Raw genomic sequence first — 22,826 nt, forward strand, 5'->3', positions numbered from 1 at the left:
CGACAATTTTATTTAGCATAGTTTTATCTATTGTAATAGACGACCCACTTCAACAACGACTGGTCTTCTGCGTCAGCCAACGAGTTGGCATCTCTAGTCTTTTGTTCAAGCCCTTTTTTGTATACGATAAACAAGACAATTATTCACTAGCACGGATGATCTCAAGCCACTTGGACCAATATTGCCGCCTCCTATTGTCGACGGCCGATATGCCAGTGGGCAGAAATTCTGCAAAAGTAAAAAAATTCAAATACGCAGGTATCGCAATTCATTTGGAAGGGGAGGGAAATGACGGGACCGATAGATAGTTCGACGACGATCTTCTTTTGTCTACTCGACGAGCGACGCGCTGACGTGCATGAGGCTCGTGGCGCGGAAGCCTTCGCCAAAGCAGTCGGCTTGCACGTAGCCCTGCAGCTGATTGAGCCACTGCCCGGACGCCGACGCATCCAACGCCTGCTCGAGCGCGACCGCCGTCGACGTCATGTACGTGAGCATATTGGCCAAGACAGCGCGCTCGATGAGTGCGTGCTCGTGCCCGAGGTGCGCCAGCGGCTGCATTTGCCACTCTTTGAGCTTGCGGCAGACGCTCAGCACCACGTGGCGCGTTGCAATGTGCGGGCTCTCGCGGAGCCGGAGGTAGCTCAGCACGACGGCGCCGTACCGGGCCCAGAGAGGCATCGCCGCTTGGTGCGGCTCGAGCGCCTGGAGCGTGCTGCCGAGCTCGGCCGTCTCGCCCCGGAAGAGGCGGGGAATCGCCACGTGGAGCATGAGCACGCGGTGCGCGTGGTCAAAGTTGCCCGCAAGCATGTAGTGGTCGACCGCCGACGCGTACGCGGCCGTCGCCATCGCGGTGGTTGCCATCGCATCGTGAAACCACTCGGTTGGCACGAGGCCTTGGAGCGACGTTAAGGCACCGTCCTTGGCCGCCGCCGTGTGCAGGAGCGAGAGCACCGTGGCCTTGCGCGCACGAACATCGTGGATCGTCAAGCCGACGTAGATGGCGTCCGTGACACGCCCCGCGTCGATGAGCGTCGAGATATAGTTGGACGTGAGAAGCGCGGCTTGCTTGGGCGACAGGCACAGCGACTGACCGGGCACATGCGAGAGGACGTGATAGAGGTGCCACGCCGCGTCGGGCTCGAGCACGTTGAGCAGCGGGACCAAGGACGCTTTCGCGCCGACCGCAACGTCCAAGAGCTCCATGATCGGGTCCGCCTTGAGATGGAGGAGCGGCGGCTTGCACTGCTGGGCCGCAACCGCGCGCGTGAACGTATCGACCGCAGACGCAAGCGACTGCGGGCCTTGGGCAAACCAAAACACGATCGCGAGCGATTGGAGCCAGTCGAGGTGCGACAGACGCTGCGTCACGACTGCAAACGAGCCGGCCAAGAGCGAGTAGATCCACGCGAGCTCGGGCTCCATAAACTGAAGCGCCTCCGTCGTCGCCCACGCTTCGAGCTGCTGCAAGAGCGCGGCGCGAAAGTCCCCGTCCCGGTGCGTCGAGGCTTGTGCAATCAGCGTCGCCAAGCGAAAGTTGCCGAGCGACGCGGCCATCGTCGCAGCCTCCACGAGGCGGTGCTGGCACAAGAGCGAGAGCACGTTGTGGAGCGACGGCAAGGACGACGACGTCGGGCGCGCCACGGCCTTTTCAAACCACTGCGAGAGATACGCGTGGCGACGGTCCGACGTCGCGAGATCGTTCAAGGACAACGGCGCATTCGAGATCGGAGCCAAGTATGGGGCCGTAGCACCCGACGACGACGACGACTCTTGGCCGTACAAGGCCGCCACGAGACCCCAGAGGAGACCGTCGTGGCCCGTCGCCGCCGATGTAAACCCGGAGAGGAGCCCCGACACGTCGGCCGGCAGCGTCATGTGGAACGACACGGGGTCTTGGCGACTGACGCTGCGGTGCGCCGCCAGAAGGGCCGTCCCCGTCGCCGGCGTCCGGGTGTAGATCGAGACCCGCTGCGCCGCGTGCGTCGTCACAAGTTGGCCCTGCGGCCCAAACGACGCGCGAAACGACCGCCCGAGAAAGATACCAAGGTCGAGCGACTTGAGCGGCGCGTTCCAGAGGCCAAGGAGCGTCGACGTCGACGGCGTCACCACGGGGTACACGGTGAGCGACCGGGGCACGGGTGCCGACGGCGTCGCAGGAACCGGTTCGACGACCGCGAGGCGACTGGCCGAGAGCGTCGGGACCGGCGTCACGATCTTCTCCGGTTCCGACGGCAGATACAAGGCCGAGAGTTCGTGCAACCGGTGCGGGTTGAGCTGCAGCTGCGTCGCGACCTGCTGCAACCCCGTGGCGTCGGTCGTGGCCGTCGCATCGTCGTCGCTCTCGTCGTCGTCGAGGCCGTACCGGCTAAAGTGCTCGACGCGGAACTTCCACACGCCCGCGTCCGGGTTGTAGTCGACGTGCGTCGCGTCCATGGTTTCGGTGCGCGCAATGACGCGCTCAATGTACTTTTCACGCTTGGCGTCCTGCGTCGGCGGGTACACCTGGAGGAGCTCGACGAGCGCGGGCCGGTTGAGGCCACTGCCCAGCGCGTGCTTGTTGTCTTCGTCCGGATACACGACCACCTCCCGCGTCGAAAACAAGACGAGATCGTCCAAGTTGAGGTTGGTCACGTCCGTCGCGCCGTACCACTGCACGCACCCGAGGCCCTTGCAGCCGACCGCAAAGTTGTCGACGCTCTGGAGCTCCTTGGTCGTCATCGTGCGAAGAAGCGCCAGGTCCGGCATCGTGTAGTAGCCTTCTTTCGTCAGCGTCGGCGCCAACGGGTTCTCGGCCGGCGACGCAAACTCCGACGTCGACGCGCTCGTCGCCGACTTGTAAAACGAGTCAAAACTCACAAACGGCTGGGCGGCCACGACCTCGAGCGACCCGTGTACGAACGACGCCGCCGTCATCGACGCGTTGATCGGCGTTCCGTCAAACTGCACGTCAAAGGCGCCGGTGAGACCGGCTTTTTCGCCAATGAGCGCGCGGACGTCGGCACCGGTCGCGAGGCTGTCGACGACGAGCTCGAGCGTTGTCTTGGACGGCAGCGAGATGGAAAGCGACACGGTCGCCGTCGCCGACGACGCCTCGGTCTCGGCCGGAATCACATGCGGCGCGGTCGTCGGCGGCGGCACCCGGCGCACTTTCGGCGGCGTGTCAATGTTGAGTTGCTTGGTCGCAATGCTCTTGAACTTGGTCGTCGCAAAGCTAAAGTCGGCGGCCGGTGCACTGGCCGTGTCGTCGAGCAGGCGGCGCGCGGGCGTCGGCGCCGACACCGTCGTCTTGGGCACACTTAAAAACGTCGGGACGGTCGCGACCGGGCGCACGAGCGACGACGGGCGCTGGTACTCGACCGCGTCGACGGCCTTGGCGCGCGGCATCGCGTTGGGCACAGGCAGCGTCAGCGTCGTCTTGATCTGCTGCTCAATGAGGCCCGCGCCAAACGAACCGGCGCCGTACGGGTTCGAGTCGTGGCCCGCGACAAGCGTCGTCGGAGCCGCGGGGGCCGCCGGCTGGCCAAAGCCGCCGGTCGACGCCGTTTGGTTGGGCGCGCCAAAGCCACCGCCCGGTGCCGAGAAAAGCGACGAGCCAAATGCCGACGTCGCGCCGCCCGTGGCCGCGGGCTTGTTGAAGAGACTCGTGCCGGTGGTCGATCCAAAGCCGGTGGTGCCGGTGTTGCTGCCGCCAAAGCTAAACGGAGCCGGTGTCGTGGACCCCGAGGCGCCGCCAAACATCGAGGTGCCCGTCGTCGGTGCGCCAAAGCCACCGGTGGCCGGCGTCGTCGTCGTCGTCGCGCCAAAGCCACCGAACGTCGATGTCTGCGGCTTGGTCGCGCCGAACGAGCCAAAACCACTTGTGGTCGTGTTGGTCGAACTCGAGGCGCCAAAGAGCCCGCCCGTCGCCGGCGCCGTGGACGGCGTCGCGCCAAAGCTAAAGCCACCCGCACTCGGCGCCGAGCCAAATGCACCGGCCGCCGGCGTCGACGGCTTGGCAAAGCTGAACGCGTTGTTGCTGCCCCCAAACGCATTATTGGTTTGCGCCGGCGCGGTCGTCGACGCTTGGCCAAACCCGCCAAAAGCACCGGCCGTCGTCGTCGTTGTCGAGCCAAAGCCGCCGGTTGCCGGTTGCTGCGACCCAAAGCCACCGGCGCCAAACGCACCGCCGGGCGACGCAGTGCCAAAGCCCGATGTCGTCGTATTCGTGTTCGTGTTGGCGCCGAAACCTCCGAACGCCGACGTCGGCTGCTGCTGCTGCGCCGGCTGCGCACCAAAGGCCGACGTCGTCGCACCGCCAAACATGCTGTTCGTGGTCGTCGAGCCAAACCCGCCGGTCGCCGGCTGCTGCGACCCGAAGCCGCCGGTACCGAATGCCGACGGCGCCGCCGGTTGCGCTCCGAAGGCCGACGTCTGCTGCGAGCCAAAGCCGGTCGACGGTGCGGCGCCAAACGCAGACGTGGTCGTGCTACCAAAGCCACCGCCACCGAGCGGCGGCTTGGCACCAAACGCGCCGGGCGCGGTCGTTGTCGCTGCGCCGAAACCACCAAAGCCCGTGGTCGTCGTCGTCGTCGTCGGAGCGGCAGCGCCCGTGTTGGGCACCAAGTTGGCCTGTTGCTGCGCGGCAGCGGGGTCGGTGCGCTTGAGGTAGTCTTCCCATCGGAGCTCCTCCACCGACTTGTGCTGGTACTGCGGCATCTTGGAGATCGACTGGAAGTGGACCGTCGTCGCGGGCTTGTTCTTCTCGGCCTCTTGCTCGGACGACGTAACGTACGGCGGGTTGCCCGTACCGCACTGCGGCGCGCTGTTGGCCTGGGCGCCAAAGCCACCGCCGCCAAACGCAGATGTGGGCGCAGCGCCAAAGGCCGACGTCGTCGCAGGCGCAGCGCCAAATGGGCTCGCAGCCGCGCCTCCAAAGGCCGACGTTTGCTGCGCGGGGGCTCCAAAGGCGCTCGGGGCCGCGCCAAAGCCATTCGATTGCTGCGCGCCAAAGCCAGTGGTCGCGCCAAAGCCCGTCGACGCCGGTGCACCAAAGGCCGACGTCTGCTGCGCAGGCGCGCCAAATGCACCGGGGGCCGAGGTCGCGCCGAACGTGCTGGTCGTCGTCGTGCTGCCGAAACCGCCCGTCCCGAACGCAGGCTTGGGGGCGGCAGCGCCAAACATGCCACCGCCAAACGGACTCGCGGCGGCGGTGGAGGTCGTCGGCGTCGGGCCGAACGGGCTCGCGGCCGGGGCCGCGGCAGCGCCAAAGGCCGATGTTTGTTGTTGTTGCTGGGGCGCGGCGCCAAAGCCGCCAAAGCCGACGTTCGTGCCCGCCGATGTGTTGCCAAAGGCCGACGTCGCGGCAGGCGCTCCGAACGCGTTTGTCGTGCTCGCGCCAAAGGTGCTGGACGTGCCAAAGGCCGGCGACGAGTTGGCACCGCCACCAAAGGGCGACGCGGCCGCCGGGGCAGCGCCGAACGGAGAGGCCGCGCCGGTCGCGGGCGCAGCGCCAAAGCCGCCAAAGCCAGTCGAAGGTTGCGTCGCGCCAAAGCCGGTCGCGGGCTGCGCGGGCGCGCCGAAGCCAAAGCCGCCGGTCGCGGGCTGCGTAAACCCTCTGAACGCCATCGAATTGGTTTTTAACACGGCTCTTGGAGGTGGTGTGTATTAAATTACTCGCCATTCAATTCGGTCTACAAACACCAAGTTTGTTTTGCGATGGAAATTTAAATACAAAGGGTGGCACTAGTATACAAAACCCAAGTGGTTTCTGGCGCCGCAAATCCTATACTGAAATCCATACATTGGAACGGGCGGCAATAGAAGTTGCTTCTGCTGCTGCGGTCGCAAGGACAGCGCGTGAAGGACGGTAGAGCTCGCTGCTATTACTATTGGCATTTATAGTAGTATTGTCTATGGCGTACAACTTGTACATTGATAGCGATAATACCATTCTGCCTTTCTTGCAGACGCCTACATTATTGAACGCAGGATCCTCAAAGAGACAGAGAACGCGACGATGCAACGATGCGCCACTGCTGGTCCCTGAGTGTATTAGCAATTATTCATAGTTGGAGCATATTGATTAGGAGCTATTCCCATCGACGAGGTAGTCGCAGCGAGAGAGTAGGGCGTGAAAAAGTGTGGTGGCGATTGACTTGAATGGGTCCACCAATCCAAGGCCGGTATTGTCCAATGCGACGATTGGATTGGCTCGGACTTTGTTTGAAACCCTCTGTAACCGCCGAGGACCTACCCCTGACGGCGGACTACGCTAGATGTTGGCTGTCTAGTCTGTGAGAATACGCTTGCAGCACGTTGATCATGATGAGCTATGAGCCCGCCGAGAACGTGCTGTCTTCTCATGACACCTTCAGCAGTACTATGCGGAATCAAGAGGAATCGAGTGGAATGAAGGAATGCAAATTTGCCAACTTCCTCAAAAGTAGCGCGTGTAGCTCACACAAACCAAAGGTAAAGGAAAGATGACACGTTCCCGATCGGCTCTATCGCTAGTTGCTTGTCATCGCGTGCGGAAATGAACTGCATGTATTGGGCAAGTTACTGTCGCCTACTGCTCGTCGTCGGCGATGCGCGCAGCGTCCGTGCCATGGCCAAACGTCTTGCCGAGGAACATTTCCCGGTCAAAGCCGTTGCCTGCGAGTACACAATAAGGACGACTCGACACAATAATCCAAGCAACGTACTCACAAACTGCGCCTTGTCGACCTTGCGCGCCTTGTTGATGAGATCCGCCGTATCGGCGCGGTACCCTTTCTGCGCTTGTCGACTGGCAGCGCCGCCGCAGCCCCAAATCTAATGCGGTACGATCGGATTTCTGGTCATGATCCACATCGGTCGTCTACCTCGAGCGTCTGGATCTGGAACGACGACCGGAGCGAGAGCGAGCCGGGCGCAAACGTATTGCATTTGAGTGCCGTGTAGCAGTCGTCGAGGTCCTCGTCAAAGAAGAGGCGGCACTTGCTGGTCGTGCCACCGAGGCCGAGACCCCGGGGCAGCGCGACGCCTTTCGTGTTGAAGTACATGAAATTGGTGCCGCCAGCGCTCGGACACACGAGCAAGTTGGGGCAAAGCCGGTAGAGAAAGCACCCGGGGCCTCCAAAAAACTTGCTCTGGTCCTTCCACGGCGTGTCGCAGTACGCGCCAAACGTCGCTAGTCCACTCTTAGTATATTCATCACAATGGACAGATTGTCTCTTGTACCGCCGTCCATGGCCGTGCACACAATCAGCGTCGGCCCTGCATACCCGAGAAGATGGTAGCACAAGCGGTTAAAGCTCAGCCCGTCCTAGATTGCCTTTTGTAAATATCAATCTATCAAGCCACACGATGCATATACCTGCGTGCTGGTGTAGAGACGGTCCCACGTGTCTTGGAGCTGCATCGACTGACCCGAGAGCGCAATGAGCTCGCCACTACGTAGCAAAAGAGAGTTCTTACAACCAAAAGGTGCAAGAAAAGACGAATTGTACCGGGAGAGAATGTCGGATCGGTGCGACAGTCGGGGCGCCATGTACGACGCGCGCGTTGACGGAAGCGAGGCAAAGCACTTGTGGGCCATCCACGCGCCGAAGACCGTGTGCAGGAGTGGCCATGACGCGCTCGCCCACGACACAAAGTGCGGCAGCGAGATCGCGTTGGCATGGAGGTGGAAGGAGGCGACCATGGCATCGGCCGCGCCAACGTAAGCCGCCACGTCGAGCGCGTCGTCGCTTGTCGCGTCGGCCATGAGCAGCACTGCGAGCTACCACCGACGCATCAGTGGATGGATTCGGGACGCCGACGTTGTACAAAGAGCTGGCGCAACTCGGACTCGGACAGCGTTCCAGTCGTCGATGCGTCAAAGATGGACCAGAGACTGCGGAGGATCGATGCCGACGACGACCGCATGCACAGCGCAGCTAGAGTAGATCAATGCAGCCTATCGTACGCAGGAGGAGGAGGTATACCGGCTTTGGCCACGTGCGCCAGCGTAACCTCGTCGGTCGATGGGCCGTCAACGTCGGGCAGCGTCAAGAACGCATCGTAGAGCGCGCCGCCAAAGCGCGCGAGGATAGGCATGTCGTCGGGCATAGCGCCGAGGCCAAAGAGCGTCTGCGCGCGTCATGAGAGTGGTCAGCGGCGAAAGGCCATGGTACCTCGAAGGCTGCCCGGTCGGCGATCGCGGCCGTCGCGAGGGCGTCGAGGCAGTCAAACTCCTAGCATTCGCGACGGTCATTAGGAGGCGCGGGATGCGGCCGAGGCGCCGGTACCGCGTCGCTGAAGGGGCCCTTGAGCGTCTCGATCTCGGCGGCCGAGTACTTGGGCGCGCTGGTCTTGTTGCCCATTTTCGTCGGAATGCCGAATCCACCCGTTTAAGTGCGATAGGTAGTACACTATCTGGGTGCCAAATGGTAGATGAATAGTGTATGAAGAGCCGCTTGCCAGGAAGACAGTCAAGCGCTCAATGCACCTCGTCGGTTCTTGTCGATCCACGTTGGCATGTAGGTTGACCGCGGCCGTTGGCGTCCCGACGCGCTGTGAGAGCTACGTACTGAGGTCGCAACGGCGGTGGACCACGGAATAGAAAGGCAAGGCAAACACTTTTATACTATCAACTTGATACAACTATCAAAATCAACGCCGCTTAGGGCGCACGGCACAACAACGCTGCGGCGGCCACGTCGCGCTTCTTGCGGAGATCGAGCGTCGACGGCCCGTCTTCGGTGTTGCGCAAGTACTCGGTCGCCTGCCGCTCGTAGAGCTCGAGGTACCCGCGGATGCGCTCGCCGAATTGCACCGCGATCACCACGACACCGGCGTCGTTGCCGTCGTGATGGATCGTGCGCGTCTTCTTTCGCACCGCCGTCAACGACGACTCGTTGTCTTCGAGCGTGACGAGCTCCATGAGCGGGATCGAGACCGTCCAGAGCGTCTTGGTCTTGAACATGATCGTCGTCATGAAGTGAATCTCGACCGTGTGCGTGAGTGGCTCAATGTCGTGCAGCGTCGCATACTGGTTGAAAAGATGCGTGACGTTGCCCGTGACAGGGTTGAGCTGAATCCGGTCGCGGTTCTCGTCGTTGATGCGGAGTTCGCACCACATATCGTACGGAGAACCAAACATCTTTGGGTTCGGCAACCCAGACGTCTTGAGGACTGCGATCGTGAGGTCGACCTTGGCGTGGTCGGGCGTCTTGAAGCCGCCGTACGCTTGGCGGATGATCTCGAGCCGGCGGACGACCTGAGGCGCCGTCGGCCGACGTTCGGCGTCGTACCGGATGCACTCCAACGCGAGCTCCTTGTACTCTTCGGACGGACATGCGTAGTCGACGTCGAACGACTGCGTCAGCATCGGGATCGCCGTCTCGCGCTTCGCAAGCTTAGCCGCGACAAGGTTGTCGTCGATGGAGGTCGGCCGCCCAGAGGTCTTCAACACGTACGTGAACGGGAGGTCACGGGTGACGAGCGAGATGAGGATGAGACCGAGGCCGAAGATGTCGATCTTGTCCGTGTACGTCGTGGCGCTGTCGCTGCTGTCCGGCTCGCCGTTCTCACCGCCTTGAGGCTTTGGCAGTGTCTCGGGGGCGCCCCATCGAGCTTCCGAGACGCCAGAGGTGAGGTACGTCTCGTACGCCTGGACCTGGCGCATCTTGAGGCCGGCGAAGACCTTGACGTTGCCTTTTGCATCCACGTAGACGCGGGACCACGAGAGATCGCGGTGCATGACGGCGAGGTTGTGGATGTGCGTCAACGCTTTTGCGATTTGGACTGCAATGTGCAGCTTCTCAGACCACGTCGCGTCTTGCTTGTCCATGAGGTACGCGCTGAGGGTCATGCCCGTGACGTACTCGACGTACGCGATCGGGTCGTCCGAGTCGAGGTTGCTGGCACCGATGAGCCGGAGGAGCGTGCCGTCGCCGCCGTTGAGCCTACGAGACATTGAGTCGCTGCAAAGAAGCTAGTCGAAGAGCCTACGCTTGCATGATGGCTAGGGTCTTCTTGAAGCGCAGGACGACTTCTTGGTTGCCTTTGAAGCTCTCCTCGAGCTGGATGCGCAGCACGAGCGTGCCGTCTGGGAGCCGGCCAGGCTTGAGCGACGCGAACGGGAAGTCGCGCTTGTCGAAGCCGAGAGGACCCGTGATGTACTCGAAGGTGGCGTCGTCGACTTCCATGACCGAGTTGAGTCGCTGCTGCATAAGGTGCAGTGCGCGCTCTTCGGCGAGGCGCTGCACGTCAGCGCTGGCAGCTGCCGCTTCGTCCAAGCACCGGGCTTTTGTGACTTGGGCAGCGTAGAGCTCGAGCTCGGTCTCGTGCAGGCGTGTGAGCGCTTCGACCTCGGCGGCCCGGTCGCGCTTCTCCTTCTCGAGCTCGGCCTTTTTTTCCTTCAGCTCGCGCTCGAGCTTATGGATGTATGCTTCGTTCGCGTCGACGACCGGCTTGGGCTCGTGCTTGGGCTCGGGCTCGAGCGCGACTGCGGGCTCGGGCGCGGCTGCGGGCTGTACGGGGTTCTCCACGTGGGGCTTGCTCAGGTCGGCTCCCATGCTGGCAAAAGGCAAAGTGATGTGAGCACTCGCAACGTTTGTTGACCACTTTTCCGGTATCTGTGTGGGCAGTGGTGGGAAAGTGAAAAATTTCGCTGCTCCGGAGGTGATCGGTTTTGAATGGGATTGTTGGCTGCCGCTTTGAACCTGTGCAGTCCCAAATGTATATACAAACGATCATACATTGATTGTACCGGTACACTGTACACGGTCGTGCGGCAGCGTACTGTACGAGTCATGAAACATGCGTCGTTCCAGCGCTCTACAATCAACTTGCCGGTACACCCTTCCTCCCATGAAGCCAGGATCGTCCAAGTGTAAACGCACGCTCCTATCAGTTCGACTGGTGAGGATCCCAGCATCCAGGGCTGCGTTGTTGAGGCGAGACTGCTACAGTAACAAGTGTCTATTGCGGAGACTGCGGGCTGCAGCTGATCTACCCGGTTGCCGGCCAGGAAACCGAAGTAGTATCGTGCAACCAATGCAGTGAGTAGTATTTCTTAGTCGGCTCGTAGGGTCGCATTGGAAATGTGGCCCCGTCGCGATCAGCACATTGCTGAGAAAGTGCTGAACTGATTCAAGTTGGCTTGACAATCGCGCACAACGGGGCTGCATTGCGGGTCTGGCGACAGTGGACGACAAGGAACTACCCTGGCAGTGGAGAAGCAGCCCACCGAGCTCCACCTCGGAGCTCCTGGTTCTTCTGCCGTCCATAATGTACTACCTGCCAAGCGTGGCAAGGCAGCAAGACATGGCCGCATGCTATGTTGTGGCGGTGCTTTTACCGTTTGATAGAAATAATATTTCTATCAAACCGTAAAAGCACATCAAAAGCACATAATTGCCGACATGATAAAAAGTGTACAGCTCATCATATGAACTACTACGTAGTACTACGTAGTACACTTTTTATCAAGTCGGCAATGATGTGCATGGGCGTTTTGTATCAAGTTGATGTGCCTTTTACCTCTAAAATCGAGAACGTCAGTATCAATTTGCAGAGAATTCCAGGAGACTGTCTTCGCCGTATCAAATGGAACTATCACATCATGTATCACCTTTTAGATCTGGTACGCACTTTGGGTGAACCGAATGCACCCTAGTTGAGCGAATCGCATCAACGCATTTTCACTCGAGCAATCCACCGATCACGTTAAGCTGTACGATGGTCATCGAGTACATGGGCGGGGGCGATCTGTCCGAGACACTCGGCAAGACAAGGGCCGGCGACAACGAGGCCCTTCGTGTCTCGATCATCGATGTTGCTTCCGTAATTGTTCACACGCTGGCGGATCTGCACCGCCTCGAAAAGGTGCATCGGGACGTCACGAGCCTCAACATCTTTCTCTCGAACACGTACAACATTCGTCTCGCCGATCTCGGCACAACACGGAGAGAGTCCGAAAGCTTGACGACGTCCAACGCAGGCGCGCCGCTCTATACCGCACCAGAGGTCGTTCGCATCGACGACGACGAAAGCGGACGCGCCTACGCCGGCCGACATTTCCTCGTGCCGCGTCGTCCTCACCGAGCTCGACACATGCGACGAATCGTACGCCAACGCCAAAAACAGAAGCGCGATCCAGAAGCAAGTGCACGACGGCCAACTGCGTCCAACTATGAGCCCCAACTGCGAGCCACGGCACAAGGCGCTCCCAAACCAGTGTCTGGAGGGCAACCCGGCCAAGCGCCCGTCGGCAGAGGACATCACTACTGACGTGCTCACGGCCCATCGCGACGGCAACGACTTCCGCGATCGATGAAGCGCACGGAACCGAGGTACGATTGTCGACGGGATGGGATGGAACGACAATGTGTAAGGCATGGACCGTTCACAATAATGTCCTCGATGAAATAGTGCACGACCCCATTTCAACATTGAATTGTAAAATGTTGTATTGTTTTTGGCTTTCACCTCCTGATACATTGATACAACCGCAAGGCTTTTCAGGTACTGTGGTGAAATTGTCGTCGCGTTCAGAGATGATCGATAGCCAAGCGACGCTGTGAGTCGCCAAAAGCAACCGCGTCGAGAGGAGACAGGTCGATGCGGTGGCCCAGAGAGCGAGAGAAAAGCCGACGTTGCGAGATACCCATTGTTTAACGATATATATATGAGACACATCCATAGTCACTCCATGTATTACCTCATGCATTGGCTACATGCTAATACCTTCTTCTGGCGGTGTACCACCAAGAAAGGCTCGGTCGGCAACACCAAGCGCGGCGCCAGAATTTCTTAATGGTAACCATGGACTTGTAGATTGGCTTGTGCAATTTGTAGTGTCAACGATGTTATGGGCACGAGGTCCTAGTGGTGGATCCTCTGCATCGCACTGCGCGGTCTGCCAGCGGTAAAGATGCTATTACGGAGAAGCGACACAGGGCTCTTCGTACGTTAAGTGCGATTGCTGGTTCTTGAGCTTGAGCTACATCATCAAGTGCGCTCGCTGGTTCTTCCCCTCCTCAACATGGTACAAGACACATGCATGTTCATGGAAGGTACTGTAATGTATTGTAATGTATTGAGTTCATAGAGCGCATGGGTCCAAGTCTAGAGGCGTCAAGTAGATATGTAGTGACTGTCCCAAACAGGTTTGGAGGTTTCGTCAATGGAAGTGGAGTTGCATAGTGAATATGTAGATGTGTAATCGATAGCGACCAATCCCGATGGGAGTTGGAAGCTTCGTTGATGCACGGAGGCGCATTGCGCTACCTCATAGTCATCGTTCCGTAGACATAGGCGTAGGCCCAGGGGCTGAGTATCAGACGCAACCGTTCCGTAAGGACTTGGTCATTTTTCGGTCGACGGGACCTTGCGGGTGACGTCGTTCTCACGACACGCGTCACGGTACCACGGCGTGTCGTTGATAGCCTTCGTGACATCGACTGTCACCGTCGTTCGCAGGGCGGCGACATCGACGACTCCATCGTAAAATTTGGCGTCCTTGGCGACGTTGTGGTGTGCGTCGTGAGTGATGGTGTCATGACTGTCGGTGTCGACGTCGTGACCGCAGTGGTCGAGTCGTGGCTGCCGACGTCGCATCGGCGTTTCATCGATGTCGCGGCTGTCGACGTACAAGCAGTCGGCGTCGCACCGGCATCGCGGCAGTTGACGTCGCAACAGCGTCGCATCGGTGTCGCGGCAGTCGGCGTCGCATCGGTGTCGCGGCAGTCGGCGTCGCATCGGTGTCGTAGCAGCCGGCTTCGACCTCTTGTATGCCATCGCGAAGAGACATCGTCGGCGTGTTGTATCTCGTTGGAAACGACGTCGTAGCTTGCCATGCAGTCACAGTCGCGGAAGCAGTCGAGCTTGGTGTTACCGTCGTGGAAGCAGTCGAGATCGGTGTCACCGTCGTGGGAGTGTGCCACGGGTTGCAGCAGTCGCTTGAAGATCAGTGGTACACAAACATCGTGTGCGGCGTCGTCTGGGCGTCCGGTGCTGGCTGCACCCGTGGGTAGCGCGGGCGCGTCGACTTCACAAGAGCTGTTGCAAGCGGTGTTGTTGCAAGCGTGTGCAAGCACATCGTCGACCGGCTTGGGAGCGTTTGCGTCGTCGCGTCCACGTTGGACACGACCATCACCGGGCATCGACTTCGACAACGCGGCGACTGGGCAGGAGCGTCGACGTCACGAGAAACGAACAGTCGCGGTTTGTGGTCGTTGTAAGCGAGGCTGGCGCGTCGACGTTGGACACGGCCACTTCAGGCATCGACTTCGACAGCTACCGTCCGTCGTTGTAGAACTGGAGACTTTGGTGTCGATGTCTGGCGTCACCGTAATCGATGATTTTGAGCGTCACGGCGTCGTCGCGGCATCGGCGTCGGCGTCGACTCACGTATGTCTCACAACCGGGCGTCGCCTTCGCCGGGCATCGTTGAGGCGTGACACGTCGTCGGCCGTTGCGAGCAGTGCTCGTAGTGGCAGTTGACAGCGTCGTAATCAACCGTTGCACCGACATGTCAGCTGCGGGAGCCGTCGTGATCGACAAATGCGCAGACACGTCAATGGCGAGTGTCATCGCGAGCGGCAATCGCATCGACGGAGAGTGCCGTTCTCGCCGGCGGCTGCACCGCCTGTCGGCGTCGACCGGTGGCCATCTCGATCGTGAGCGCCATCGTATCGACAAGTTGGCATTTGCCAGCGACCATCCTGATCATGAGCCGCGCCGTAGATGACCGTGGTATCGATTTGTCGACGTCGATCGTCGTTGCTGACGTTTGCCATGTTAATAAAGACCGTCGTCCACGGGGACTGTTGCACCGTCGTGTTGGTGTCGCGCGTCGATCGTCTCGACCATACATACCGTCGTTGTTGGTCGTGGCGGCACCGACGTGTCAACGGCGGCGCAACCGACGTCTGGCATGCCACTGTCAGGGCGCGTCGCAGTCGGTTGTCGATGAGACCATGTGCAGCTGGTGCACCGACGTAGTGACCTGGGAGTTGCCGCTGTTGGTGGTCGTCGTCGGCTTGAGCGCCGTCGCAGCATCAACACGTTGACTTCAAGAGGCGCCTCAACATATCTTGACTTGGCGACGACTAGAACCGAGTTGTACTGCAGTGTATCGCGTAGGTGTCATCGCGTGTTGGTCGTGCGTCACGTTGTCGCTCTTTCCCTGGTACCGGTGCGATTGCAGTCAGCAGTCGTTGCGTGTTGCCACGGTACTGGTTGCGGAGGAAACAACGTCTTGTACGGCATGCGCTTGGGCATAGCATCCGTGACCCACCGATGCTGAGTAGTTCCGTGTCTTCCCCTGGATCTGCACAGCCATCGTAGAAACGGGTCCATCGGGGTGTGCATGGTGGAAGGGACGCAATCATCGACGTCAAGCTCAGCTGCCGACGGCAGGACTCAAGGCCCCAGTTGCCGACGACCGAGAGGCCGTTGCCGACGTTCGAGAGGCAGTTGCCGGCAGCCGAGGTGCAGTTGTCGACGGTCAGCTGCAGTTGCAGATATTCAGCTGCCGTTGGCTGCAGATTGTCGACGTCCGACGGTAGTGCGTCGCCGGCACAAAGGCGACCAACGTCCGGAGGCGGTTGCAGACGTTGACGGGCAGTTGACTGCGGTTTGTCGACGGTCAACTGCGGTTGCAGACGTCGAGAGGCAGTTGGGTGCACGCGTGGCGACGTCCGACGGCAGTTACCGGCGCCATAAAGTAGGTGGACAATGCTCGGCTGCGGTTGCATGCATCCGACGGCAGTTGCAGACATCGAGAGGCGGTGGACTGCGGTTGCATGTGTCCGGCGCCAGTTGCCGGCTTCTGGAAGACAGGGGACGACGTATCACGGCAGTCGTTAACGTCCGACTGTAGTTGTCGACGTTCAGGCGCCGTTGCCGACGTCCGGCGCAGTTGCCGATGACCAGCATCCTTCCGGATGTGGTCCTGCTGTTATGTTTTTGGTCGTCAACTTGAAACATTGATACAATTCAACGGCAACGACCGTGTCGAGCAGCAAGCTTACAAGGCGGCCAGGGCAACGAGTGGAAAGTTCGCCGGTGTCAAGGATTTATATCCCTCAGCATTCACAGTGTAGCTGACATCGGCACAAGCGCAAACGCTGACCACGTCCGTCGTTCGTGCTTGCTCTAGAGCAAACCGCATCCCGTGCTCAACGCACTTGCACACTCGACGTGTTGAAGAGATCACTGCCTTCTAGTTGTACTACGCCATCAACGCATCTCAGGTACAGATGACGAAGCGATTTTGCGTCCGACAATCGATACCTTTGTTCCTTAGTGCGCAACAGTCGAGTACACGACCTTATTATCAAGTTGATACGAATCACAGCGATGCAAACTACATGACCTTATTATCAAGTTGATACGAATCACAGCGATGCAAACTACGGCGCGCCGCTGAGCAAGGCCTCGGCGGCCACATCGCGCTTCTTGCGGAGATCGAGCGTCGACGGTCCGTCTTCGTTGTTGCGCAAGTACTCGGTCGTCTGCCGCTCGTAAAGCTCGAGGTACCCGCGAAGGCGCGACCCGAACATTATCTTGAACTCACAGACACCGACGGGGTCGCCTTCGTGGACGATTGGGTACTTCTTCGTCCGCACCGCCGTCAAGCTTACTTCGTCGCCTTCCAGTTTGAGGAGCTCCATGAGCGGAATCGTAACCTTCCCGATCGTCTTGGTGCGAAGCACGGTCGATGTCTTGAAGAGAAGTACGAGCGTGTGCACGAGCGGCTCAATGCTGGCAAGCGTCGTCGACTGCGGGGCAAATTTGTGCGAAGCGCCGCCGTTGGCAACGGACGTCGTGACCGGCTTGCGGCTCGCTTCGTCGATGTTGATCTCGCACCACACGTCGTACGCAGTCCCGAAATGCGGTTCGTGGAGCGCGCCGGTGGTCTTGACGGGCGCGATCATGAGGTCGACCTTGTCGAGGTCGGGCGTGGTAAAGCCGCCGCCGCCGTACGCTTGGCGGATCATCTCGAGCCGGCGGACGACCTCGGGCGCCGTCGGCCGAAGTTCGGGGTCGAACTGGATGCACTCCAACGCGAGCTTCTTGTACTCTTCGGACGGACATGCGTAGTCATCGTCGAACGACTGCGTCAGCATCGGGATTGCCGTCTCGCGCTTCTTCAGCCAGGTAGTGACGAGGTCGTCATCGATGGGAGTCCGTCGCCCAGAGGTCTTTAACACGTAGCCGAACGGGACGTCGCGCGTCACGAGCGAGATCAAAATGAGACCGAGGCCGAAAATGTCGATCTTGTCCGTGTACGTCGTGGCGCTGTCGCTGTCCAGCTCGCCGTTCTCACCGCCTTGAGGCTCCGGCAGTGTCTCGGGTGCGCCCCACCGAGCTTCCGAGATACCAGAGGTGAAATGGCTGTTTTTCGTGGGCTCGACCTGGCGCACCTTGAGGCCAGTGAAGACCTTGACGTTGGCAGTCGCATCGACGAAAACGCGGGACCACGAGACGTCGCGGTGCATGACGGCGAGGTTGTGAATATGGACGATGGCCTTGCCGATTTGGACTGCAATCCACAGCTTCTCGGGCCACGTCGCGTCTTGCTTGTCCATGAGGTACGCCCTGAGGGTCATGCCCGTGACGTACTCGACGTACGCGATCGGGTCGTCCGAGTCGAGGTTGCTGGCGCCGATGAGGCGCAGGAGCGTGCCGTCGCCGCCGTTGAGCCTACGAGACATTGAGTCACTGCAAAGAAGCCAGTCGAAGAGCCTACACTTGCATGGTGGCTAGGGTCTTCTTGAAGCGCAGAAGAACGTCCTCGTCGCCTTTGAAGCTCTCCTCGAGCTGGATGCGCAGCACGAGCGTGCCGCCTGGGAGCCGGCCAGGCTTGAGCGACGCGAATGGGAAGTCTGCTGGCTTGAAGCCGAGAGGACCCGAGATGTACTCGAAGGTGGCGTCGTCGACTTCCATGACCGAGTTGAGTCGCTGCTGCATAAGTTGCATCGCGCGCTCGTCGGCAAGGCGTTGGGCGTTGGTGTCGACGGTCGCCGCCGCGTCACTCAAGCGCCGGGCGTCCTTGGCCTCTGAGGCGTAGAGCTCGAGCTCAGCCTGGTGCCGGCGCTTGAGCGCCTCGATCTCTTTGGTCCACTTGAGCGTCTCCTTGGCGAGCTTCGCCGTGGCCTGCTTCTCCTTGGCCTTGTACTTCTCCAGCTCACGCTCGAGCTGCTGGATGTACGCTTCGTACGGGTTGAGGATCGGCTTGGGCTCGGGCTCGGGCGCGACCGCTGGCTCCACGGGGTATTCCCCGAAGTCGGTGCTCAGGTCGGCTCCCATGCTGGCAAAAGGCAAAGTGATGTGAGCACTCGCAACGTTCGTTGACCACTTTTCCGGTATCTGTGTGGGCAGTGGTGGGAAAGTGAAATATTTCGCAGCTCCGGAGGTGATCGGTTTTGAATGGGATTGCTGGCTGCCGGTTTGTGTGATCCTGTGCAGTCCCAAATGTATATACAAACGATCATACATTGATTGTACCGGTACACTGTACACGGTCGCGCGGCAGCGCTCTACAATCAGCTTGGACACTTCCTCCCACAACGCCAGGATCGTCCTAGTGTAAACGCACGCTCCTATCAGTTCGACGGGTGAGGATCCCAGCTTTTAGAACTGTGTTGTTGAGGCGAGACTGCTACAGTAGCAAGTGCTTATTGCGGAGCCTGCTGCTGGTCTAGCCGGCCAGGAAACCGAATGCAAACCAATGCACTAGTATTCTCTAGTCGCTGCATACGTACATGGGAAATGTGGCGCCGTCGCGACCAGTACGACGCTGAGAAAGTGCTGAACTGATTCAAGTTGGCTTGACAATCGCGCGCAAAGCGGCGCTGCATTGCGGGTCTGGCGACAGTGGATCACCCTTGCAGTGGAGAAGCAGTCTTGATAAAAAGCAAACAGCTCAGCTTTCTACCAAACCATCAACACAATATCGAGCGAAAACACTCGCTTGATACAAGCACCGCAACAGCTCCGAGGTCAGTGGGTCGGCAATGATGTGCAGGGGCGTTTTGTATCAAGTTGATGTGCAAAAATTGAGTACGTCAGTATCAATTTGCAGAGGGAATTCCTCGAGACTGGATTTCGAACGTTCTTTTCATCATTTTATAAAATGGAAAACCACCTATCACATCCAGCATGACCTAAGATCTTAGTTGAGCGAGCGACTCGCACCAACGCATTTCCACTTTTGCGAGATGGGCGGGAACTTGAGCGTCCTCATCGTCGACACGCCGGTCGACGCCGAAACGGACCCCAGCGCGGACCACACGAGGCGCATTGCGGAGCTCGAGGCCGAGCTCAAGCACGAACGCGACGACAAAGCTCGCTTGATTCGCGACCACGAGGGAGAGCTCAAGCGGCTTCGCGACGACAAAGCTCGCTTGATTCACGACCACGAGGAAGAGCTCCAGCGGCTCCGCGACGTCATCACAGCAGACCATGCCAACCTCCGAGACGCGCGCGCGAAGCTTCTGACGCACCAGCGCCTCGGGTCGGTGCCGACAATCGAGCCGGGCTCGTTTACAAGCCTCGGGAAGGCCGGCGAGTGGCTGCATCCGTTCGCAGAGCTCACGCCGGGCCGGCTCCAGAACGGCACACTTGTGCTGCGCATCCAGCTCAAGCCGGCCTTTCAAAACGACGAAAAGGTCGTCTTGCGCTTCAAGCAAACCATGGCCATCATGCAAGCGTATGTCTCCCATGCAGTCGAGATCTCGTATGTACTCAAGCCCCATTGTTGTAGACTCCAAGGCGGCGACGGCTCGCTCCTGCGCATTGTCGGTGCCAGCCAACGATCGACCAACGACCCCATCGCGTACGTCGAGCACGTGACAGGCATGACGCTCAAGCACTACTTGACCACGAAGCGCGATGCGTCATGGCCCGAGAAGCTGCACATTGCAGTTCAAATCGCCACAGCGATTGCGCACATGCACAACCTCGCCGTGATGCACCGCGACCTCTCATGGCTGTGCGTCTACGTGGAGGCGACCGGTCGCGTCAAGGTCTTTCCCGGTCTTAAAATGCGCGACACCGAACCAAACGGAAAGCTGACGAACGGCGTGACCGAGGCGCGGTGGAGTGCTCCCGAGACACTTGCAACGACCAAGAGCAACGAGCAAGCTCCCGAGACACTTGCGACGACCAAGGGCAACGAGCAAGCTCCCGAGACACTTGCAACGACCAAGGGCAACGAGCAAGGCGCGTCGTACGACGACAAGATCGACATCTTTGGCCTAGGGCTGCTCCTCATTGCATTCGTCACCCACGACGGCCCCTTCATGCACATTCTAAGGCCCAACAACAACCAACCTATCGACGACGGATTGCTCTGCACCAGGCTTCAAGACCCTACGCAAGCCCAGACGCTTTTGACCAGCGACTTTGGGCCGTGTCCGTCCAACGAGTACCAAGCACTCGCGTTTGCTTGCATCCAGTTGGACCCGGACCGTCGGCCCACGGCACCCGAAGTCGTTCGCCGGCTCGAAGCGTTGCTGCAGACGTACGGTGGTCCGATGACCATGCCGACCTGCGGCGCGACTGTAAACCTTACGGTGGCCGTGCACAAAACGCTTGGCATGACTTTCGAGCCGACGTTTGGTTCTTCGTACGCTCTCGAGTGCTTGGTCAGTGTCGACGACGCCAGTCGCAAGCCCGTCAAGCTCGTGAGCCACGCGGAAGATGCCACGTCGCACGCCTTTGGCCAGGAGACGACGATCGCAAACATCGACCCGGTCGATTGGACGCTCCAACTTGTTTTCAAGACGCCAGGCTTCGAGCCTTTTGCAAGCCTTGGTGGCCGCCGCGTCGGGAAGGCCACGATGCCGCTCGTCGACTTCCTCGTCACCGAGAAAGGGCGTCTCAGTCTCTCGGCGCCCCGAAGCACGGTCTGCGACATTTACGGCTACGGCAACGACGGCGGCACGATCGGCAAAGTGGTCGTTCCGTTGCGTTCGGCGGCCAGCTCCGAGAACGCCTCGAGGACTACGAAGCGCGTATCGTCAAGGCCCGCGACGTTCCGGCGGAAAAGCACCGGAAGCGCAACTTGGTGGCGCAAGCGCTCTTGCGCGATGGGCCGTAGCGGACTCTATTATTGACTATAATATATGTGATCTGAATTGTTCGGTGCGATGCATGTGCTGCTTGGAGTCGCTGAAGCTTTCGAGGACTCTTGGATTCTTTTCGTCGTTGTTGGGGACACGTGGACATTGGCAGCGCACGTCCGAACCTGGTCTCATGACGGAACATCGGCAAATTGATGAAGTCGCGCAAGGCGTTGTATTTGAATACGGTTTGACGCTATGTGCGTCTCTGGTACCCGCCCAACTAGCTGCAGAAACACTTGTGTTCGCTATGCCGGGCGACCGCTACCAGGAGTACGCATTGCGAGCAACCATTGACGCGTACTCATTTTCGTTTTTCGTCGGTCAAGTCAAGAAATGCGCAGCGCCAAGTGGCGGACGAGCGCACACATGTCCCTAGATCGACGTCCAGCTCCTCTGCCCGTTGGATTGCTAGCAAGTCCGTTCGCGGCGAGACGTTGTCACCGATGCGTCCCTCTCTTCGTCATGGCCGAGCTCCGCACCATGTCCTAGCGACGACAAGACCATGCTTCGTGGCTACAAAATCACTCTTTGCATGCCATGCGTTCTCTCTAAGAGCTTCATGGCGTTCCTAGCTGTCTTGGTGCGGGTGCTTGTCGTGTTGGGCATGCTGAGGCGAAGGAGCAAGTGCCGAGTGCGGACACACGTGCTGCGTTGAGAAGGAGCGATGTTGCTTGGGTGCGTGCTCAGTGCGGGCCATGATTAGTCGAATGTCGAAATATACATCATGTGATGTTAGATGGGTGTGCTGAAGCTGCGATGGACTTGTGCCTGAGAGGATGAAAATGAAAATGACGCCGGGCTTCGCCAGCGCCACCGCCTCTGCGACGTCCCGGAGCTTGCTGCCCAAGGCGAACCCTGTCTACAAAGGCCCCCGCCGCGACTGCGTCAACGGAGTTTGGAGGCAGACAGCAAACCAATAGGTCGTCTCGTATGTATGTCTCTTGGCGACGAATCACTGGGCGTGAGCCGGCACACCGGTGGACGCTTGCACTCACGCGCCCATCCGCGCCATGTTCTAGTACCGGTACTGAGGAGGCTCATTTGCTGGTTCATCTGCTTCAGAACTCACCTGGGGATACAATATATATGGCTGCACCCGATTCGCACCCGGGATCCAACACCGAGACCTCTCGATGATGGCGCGACGAACGCTGGCAGCTTGGGAGGTAACATTGATCGACGCTGTTCGGGTCAACGCAGCGAGCGACGACAGCGACGCTTTCACGTCAGAGCCACCACGCGACACCAGTGTACGTGCTCTCGCGCTGGATAGTAGTAGTACTAGTACTGTACTAGTAGAGTGCTAGTATACGACAGCAACGCGGAGGAATGAATGAACTCACGTCACTCAAGGCCTCGCGTACATTGACTTCTCGTGCGATCGGCCACTTCTGAGAGCCAAGGCGGGCTAGGGTCCAACGCCACCATAGGTCCTCACGGTAAAAAAGACTTTGGTTCCTAAGCAGATGTACCGGCGCCGTTGGATCGAATTTTGAATTTACCTCTCAAATCACATAGTCGTCCACTTCAACAACAACCTCTCAAATCACACGTCTTTTTCACCATTTACCACGTGTACGTGGAAAAGCCTGCTGCCTGCGTTGAATGGGGGCCGAGCAAAGCAGCGCAGTACCCACGTCCAAGCCGGTCCTCGACCCGTACGAAGCGCGCATCCAGCAGCTCGAGCGCCAGCTGAAGGAGACCAAGGCCAAGCTCGGGAAGGAAAAGCACGAGCGGGCC

At 59.5% G+C, this 22,826-nt stretch overlaps 6 protein-coding genes across 6 annotated transcripts; 2 read left to right on the forward strand and 4 right to left on the reverse strand.

Moving 5' to 3' along the window:
• Nucleotides 1–247: 247 nt before the first annotated feature.
• On the reverse strand, nucleotides 248–5,608 carry SPRG_08991 (hypothetical protein; the record flags this gene model as incomplete). The annotated part of the gene is made up of 1 exon (XM_012348112.1): nucleotides 248–5,608. A coding segment is annotated over one exon (5,278 nt), but the record flags the coding sequence as incomplete, so codon positions are not given.
• Nucleotides 5,609–6,505: 897 nt separating this feature from the next.
• Nucleotides 6,506–8,335, reverse strand: SPRG_08992 (hypothetical protein). Its single transcript, XM_012348113.1, has 10 exons — nucleotides 8,253–8,335; nucleotides 8,139–8,198; nucleotides 7,950–8,094; nucleotides 7,792–7,901; nucleotides 7,473–7,744; nucleotides 7,340–7,415; nucleotides 7,204–7,288; nucleotides 6,846–7,153; nucleotides 6,687–6,795; nucleotides 6,506–6,636 (listed from the first exon to the last, which is right to left on the reverse strand). The coding sequence occupies exons 1-10, from the start codon at nucleotides 8,325–8,327 to the stop codon at nucleotides 6,551–6,553; spliced, it is 1,326 nt and encodes a 441-aa protein (XP_012203503.1). The 5' UTR covers nucleotides 8,328–8,335; the 3' UTR covers nucleotides 6,506–6,550.
• Nucleotides 8,336–8,569: 234 nt separating this feature from the next.
• On the reverse strand, nucleotides 8,570–10,596 carry SPRG_08993 (TKL protein kinase). The gene is made up of 2 exons (XM_012348114.1): nucleotides 9,958–10,596; nucleotides 8,570–9,911 (listed from the first exon to the last, which is right to left on the reverse strand). The coding sequence occupies exons 1-2, from the start codon at nucleotides 10,521–10,523 to the stop codon at nucleotides 8,627–8,629; spliced, it is 1,851 nt and encodes a 616-aa protein (XP_012203504.1). The 5' UTR covers nucleotides 10,524–10,596; the 3' UTR covers nucleotides 8,570–8,626.
• A 1,092-nt stretch (nucleotides 10,597–11,688) lies between these two features.
• Nucleotides 11,689–12,286, forward strand: SPRG_08994 (hypothetical protein; the record flags this gene model as incomplete). Its single annotated transcript, XM_012348115.1, has 2 exons — nucleotides 11,689–11,921; nucleotides 11,977–12,286. 2 exons carry the CDS (start codon nucleotides 11,689–11,691, stop codon nucleotides 12,284–12,286), a joined length of 543 nt encoding a protein of 180 aa, XP_012203505.1.
• Nucleotides 12,287–16,301: 4,015 nt separating this feature from the next.
• SPRG_08995 (TKL protein kinase) lies at nucleotides 16,302–18,267 on the reverse strand (the record flags this gene model as incomplete). Its single annotated transcript, XM_012348116.1, has 2 exons — nucleotides 16,302–17,661; nucleotides 17,708–18,267. 2 exons carry the CDS (start codon nucleotides 18,265–18,267, stop codon nucleotides 16,368–16,370), a joined length of 1,854 nt encoding a protein of 617 aa, XP_012203506.1. The 3' UTR covers nucleotides 16,302–16,367.
• A 911-nt stretch (nucleotides 18,268–19,178) lies between these two features.
• On the forward strand, nucleotides 19,179–21,078 carry SPRG_08996 (TKL/LISK protein kinase; the record flags this gene model as incomplete). The annotated part of the gene is made up of 3 exons (XM_012348117.1): nucleotides 19,179–19,669; nucleotides 19,724–20,918; nucleotides 20,945–21,078. 3 exons carry the CDS (start codon nucleotides 19,179–19,181, stop codon nucleotides 21,059–21,061), a joined length of 1,803 nt encoding a protein of 600 aa, XP_012203507.1. The 3' UTR covers nucleotides 21,062–21,078.
• Between the last annotated feature and the right edge of the window lie 1,748 nt (nucleotides 21,079–22,826).

The sequence above is a fragment of the Saprolegnia parasitica genome (genome assembly GCF_000151545.1).
Source record: "Saprolegnia parasitica CBS 223.65 unplaced genomic scaffold supercont2.41, whole genome shotgun sequence".
NCBI classification, from domain to species: domain Eukaryota; phylum Oomycota; class Saprolegniomycetes; order Saprolegniales; family Saprolegniaceae; genus Saprolegnia; species Saprolegnia parasitica.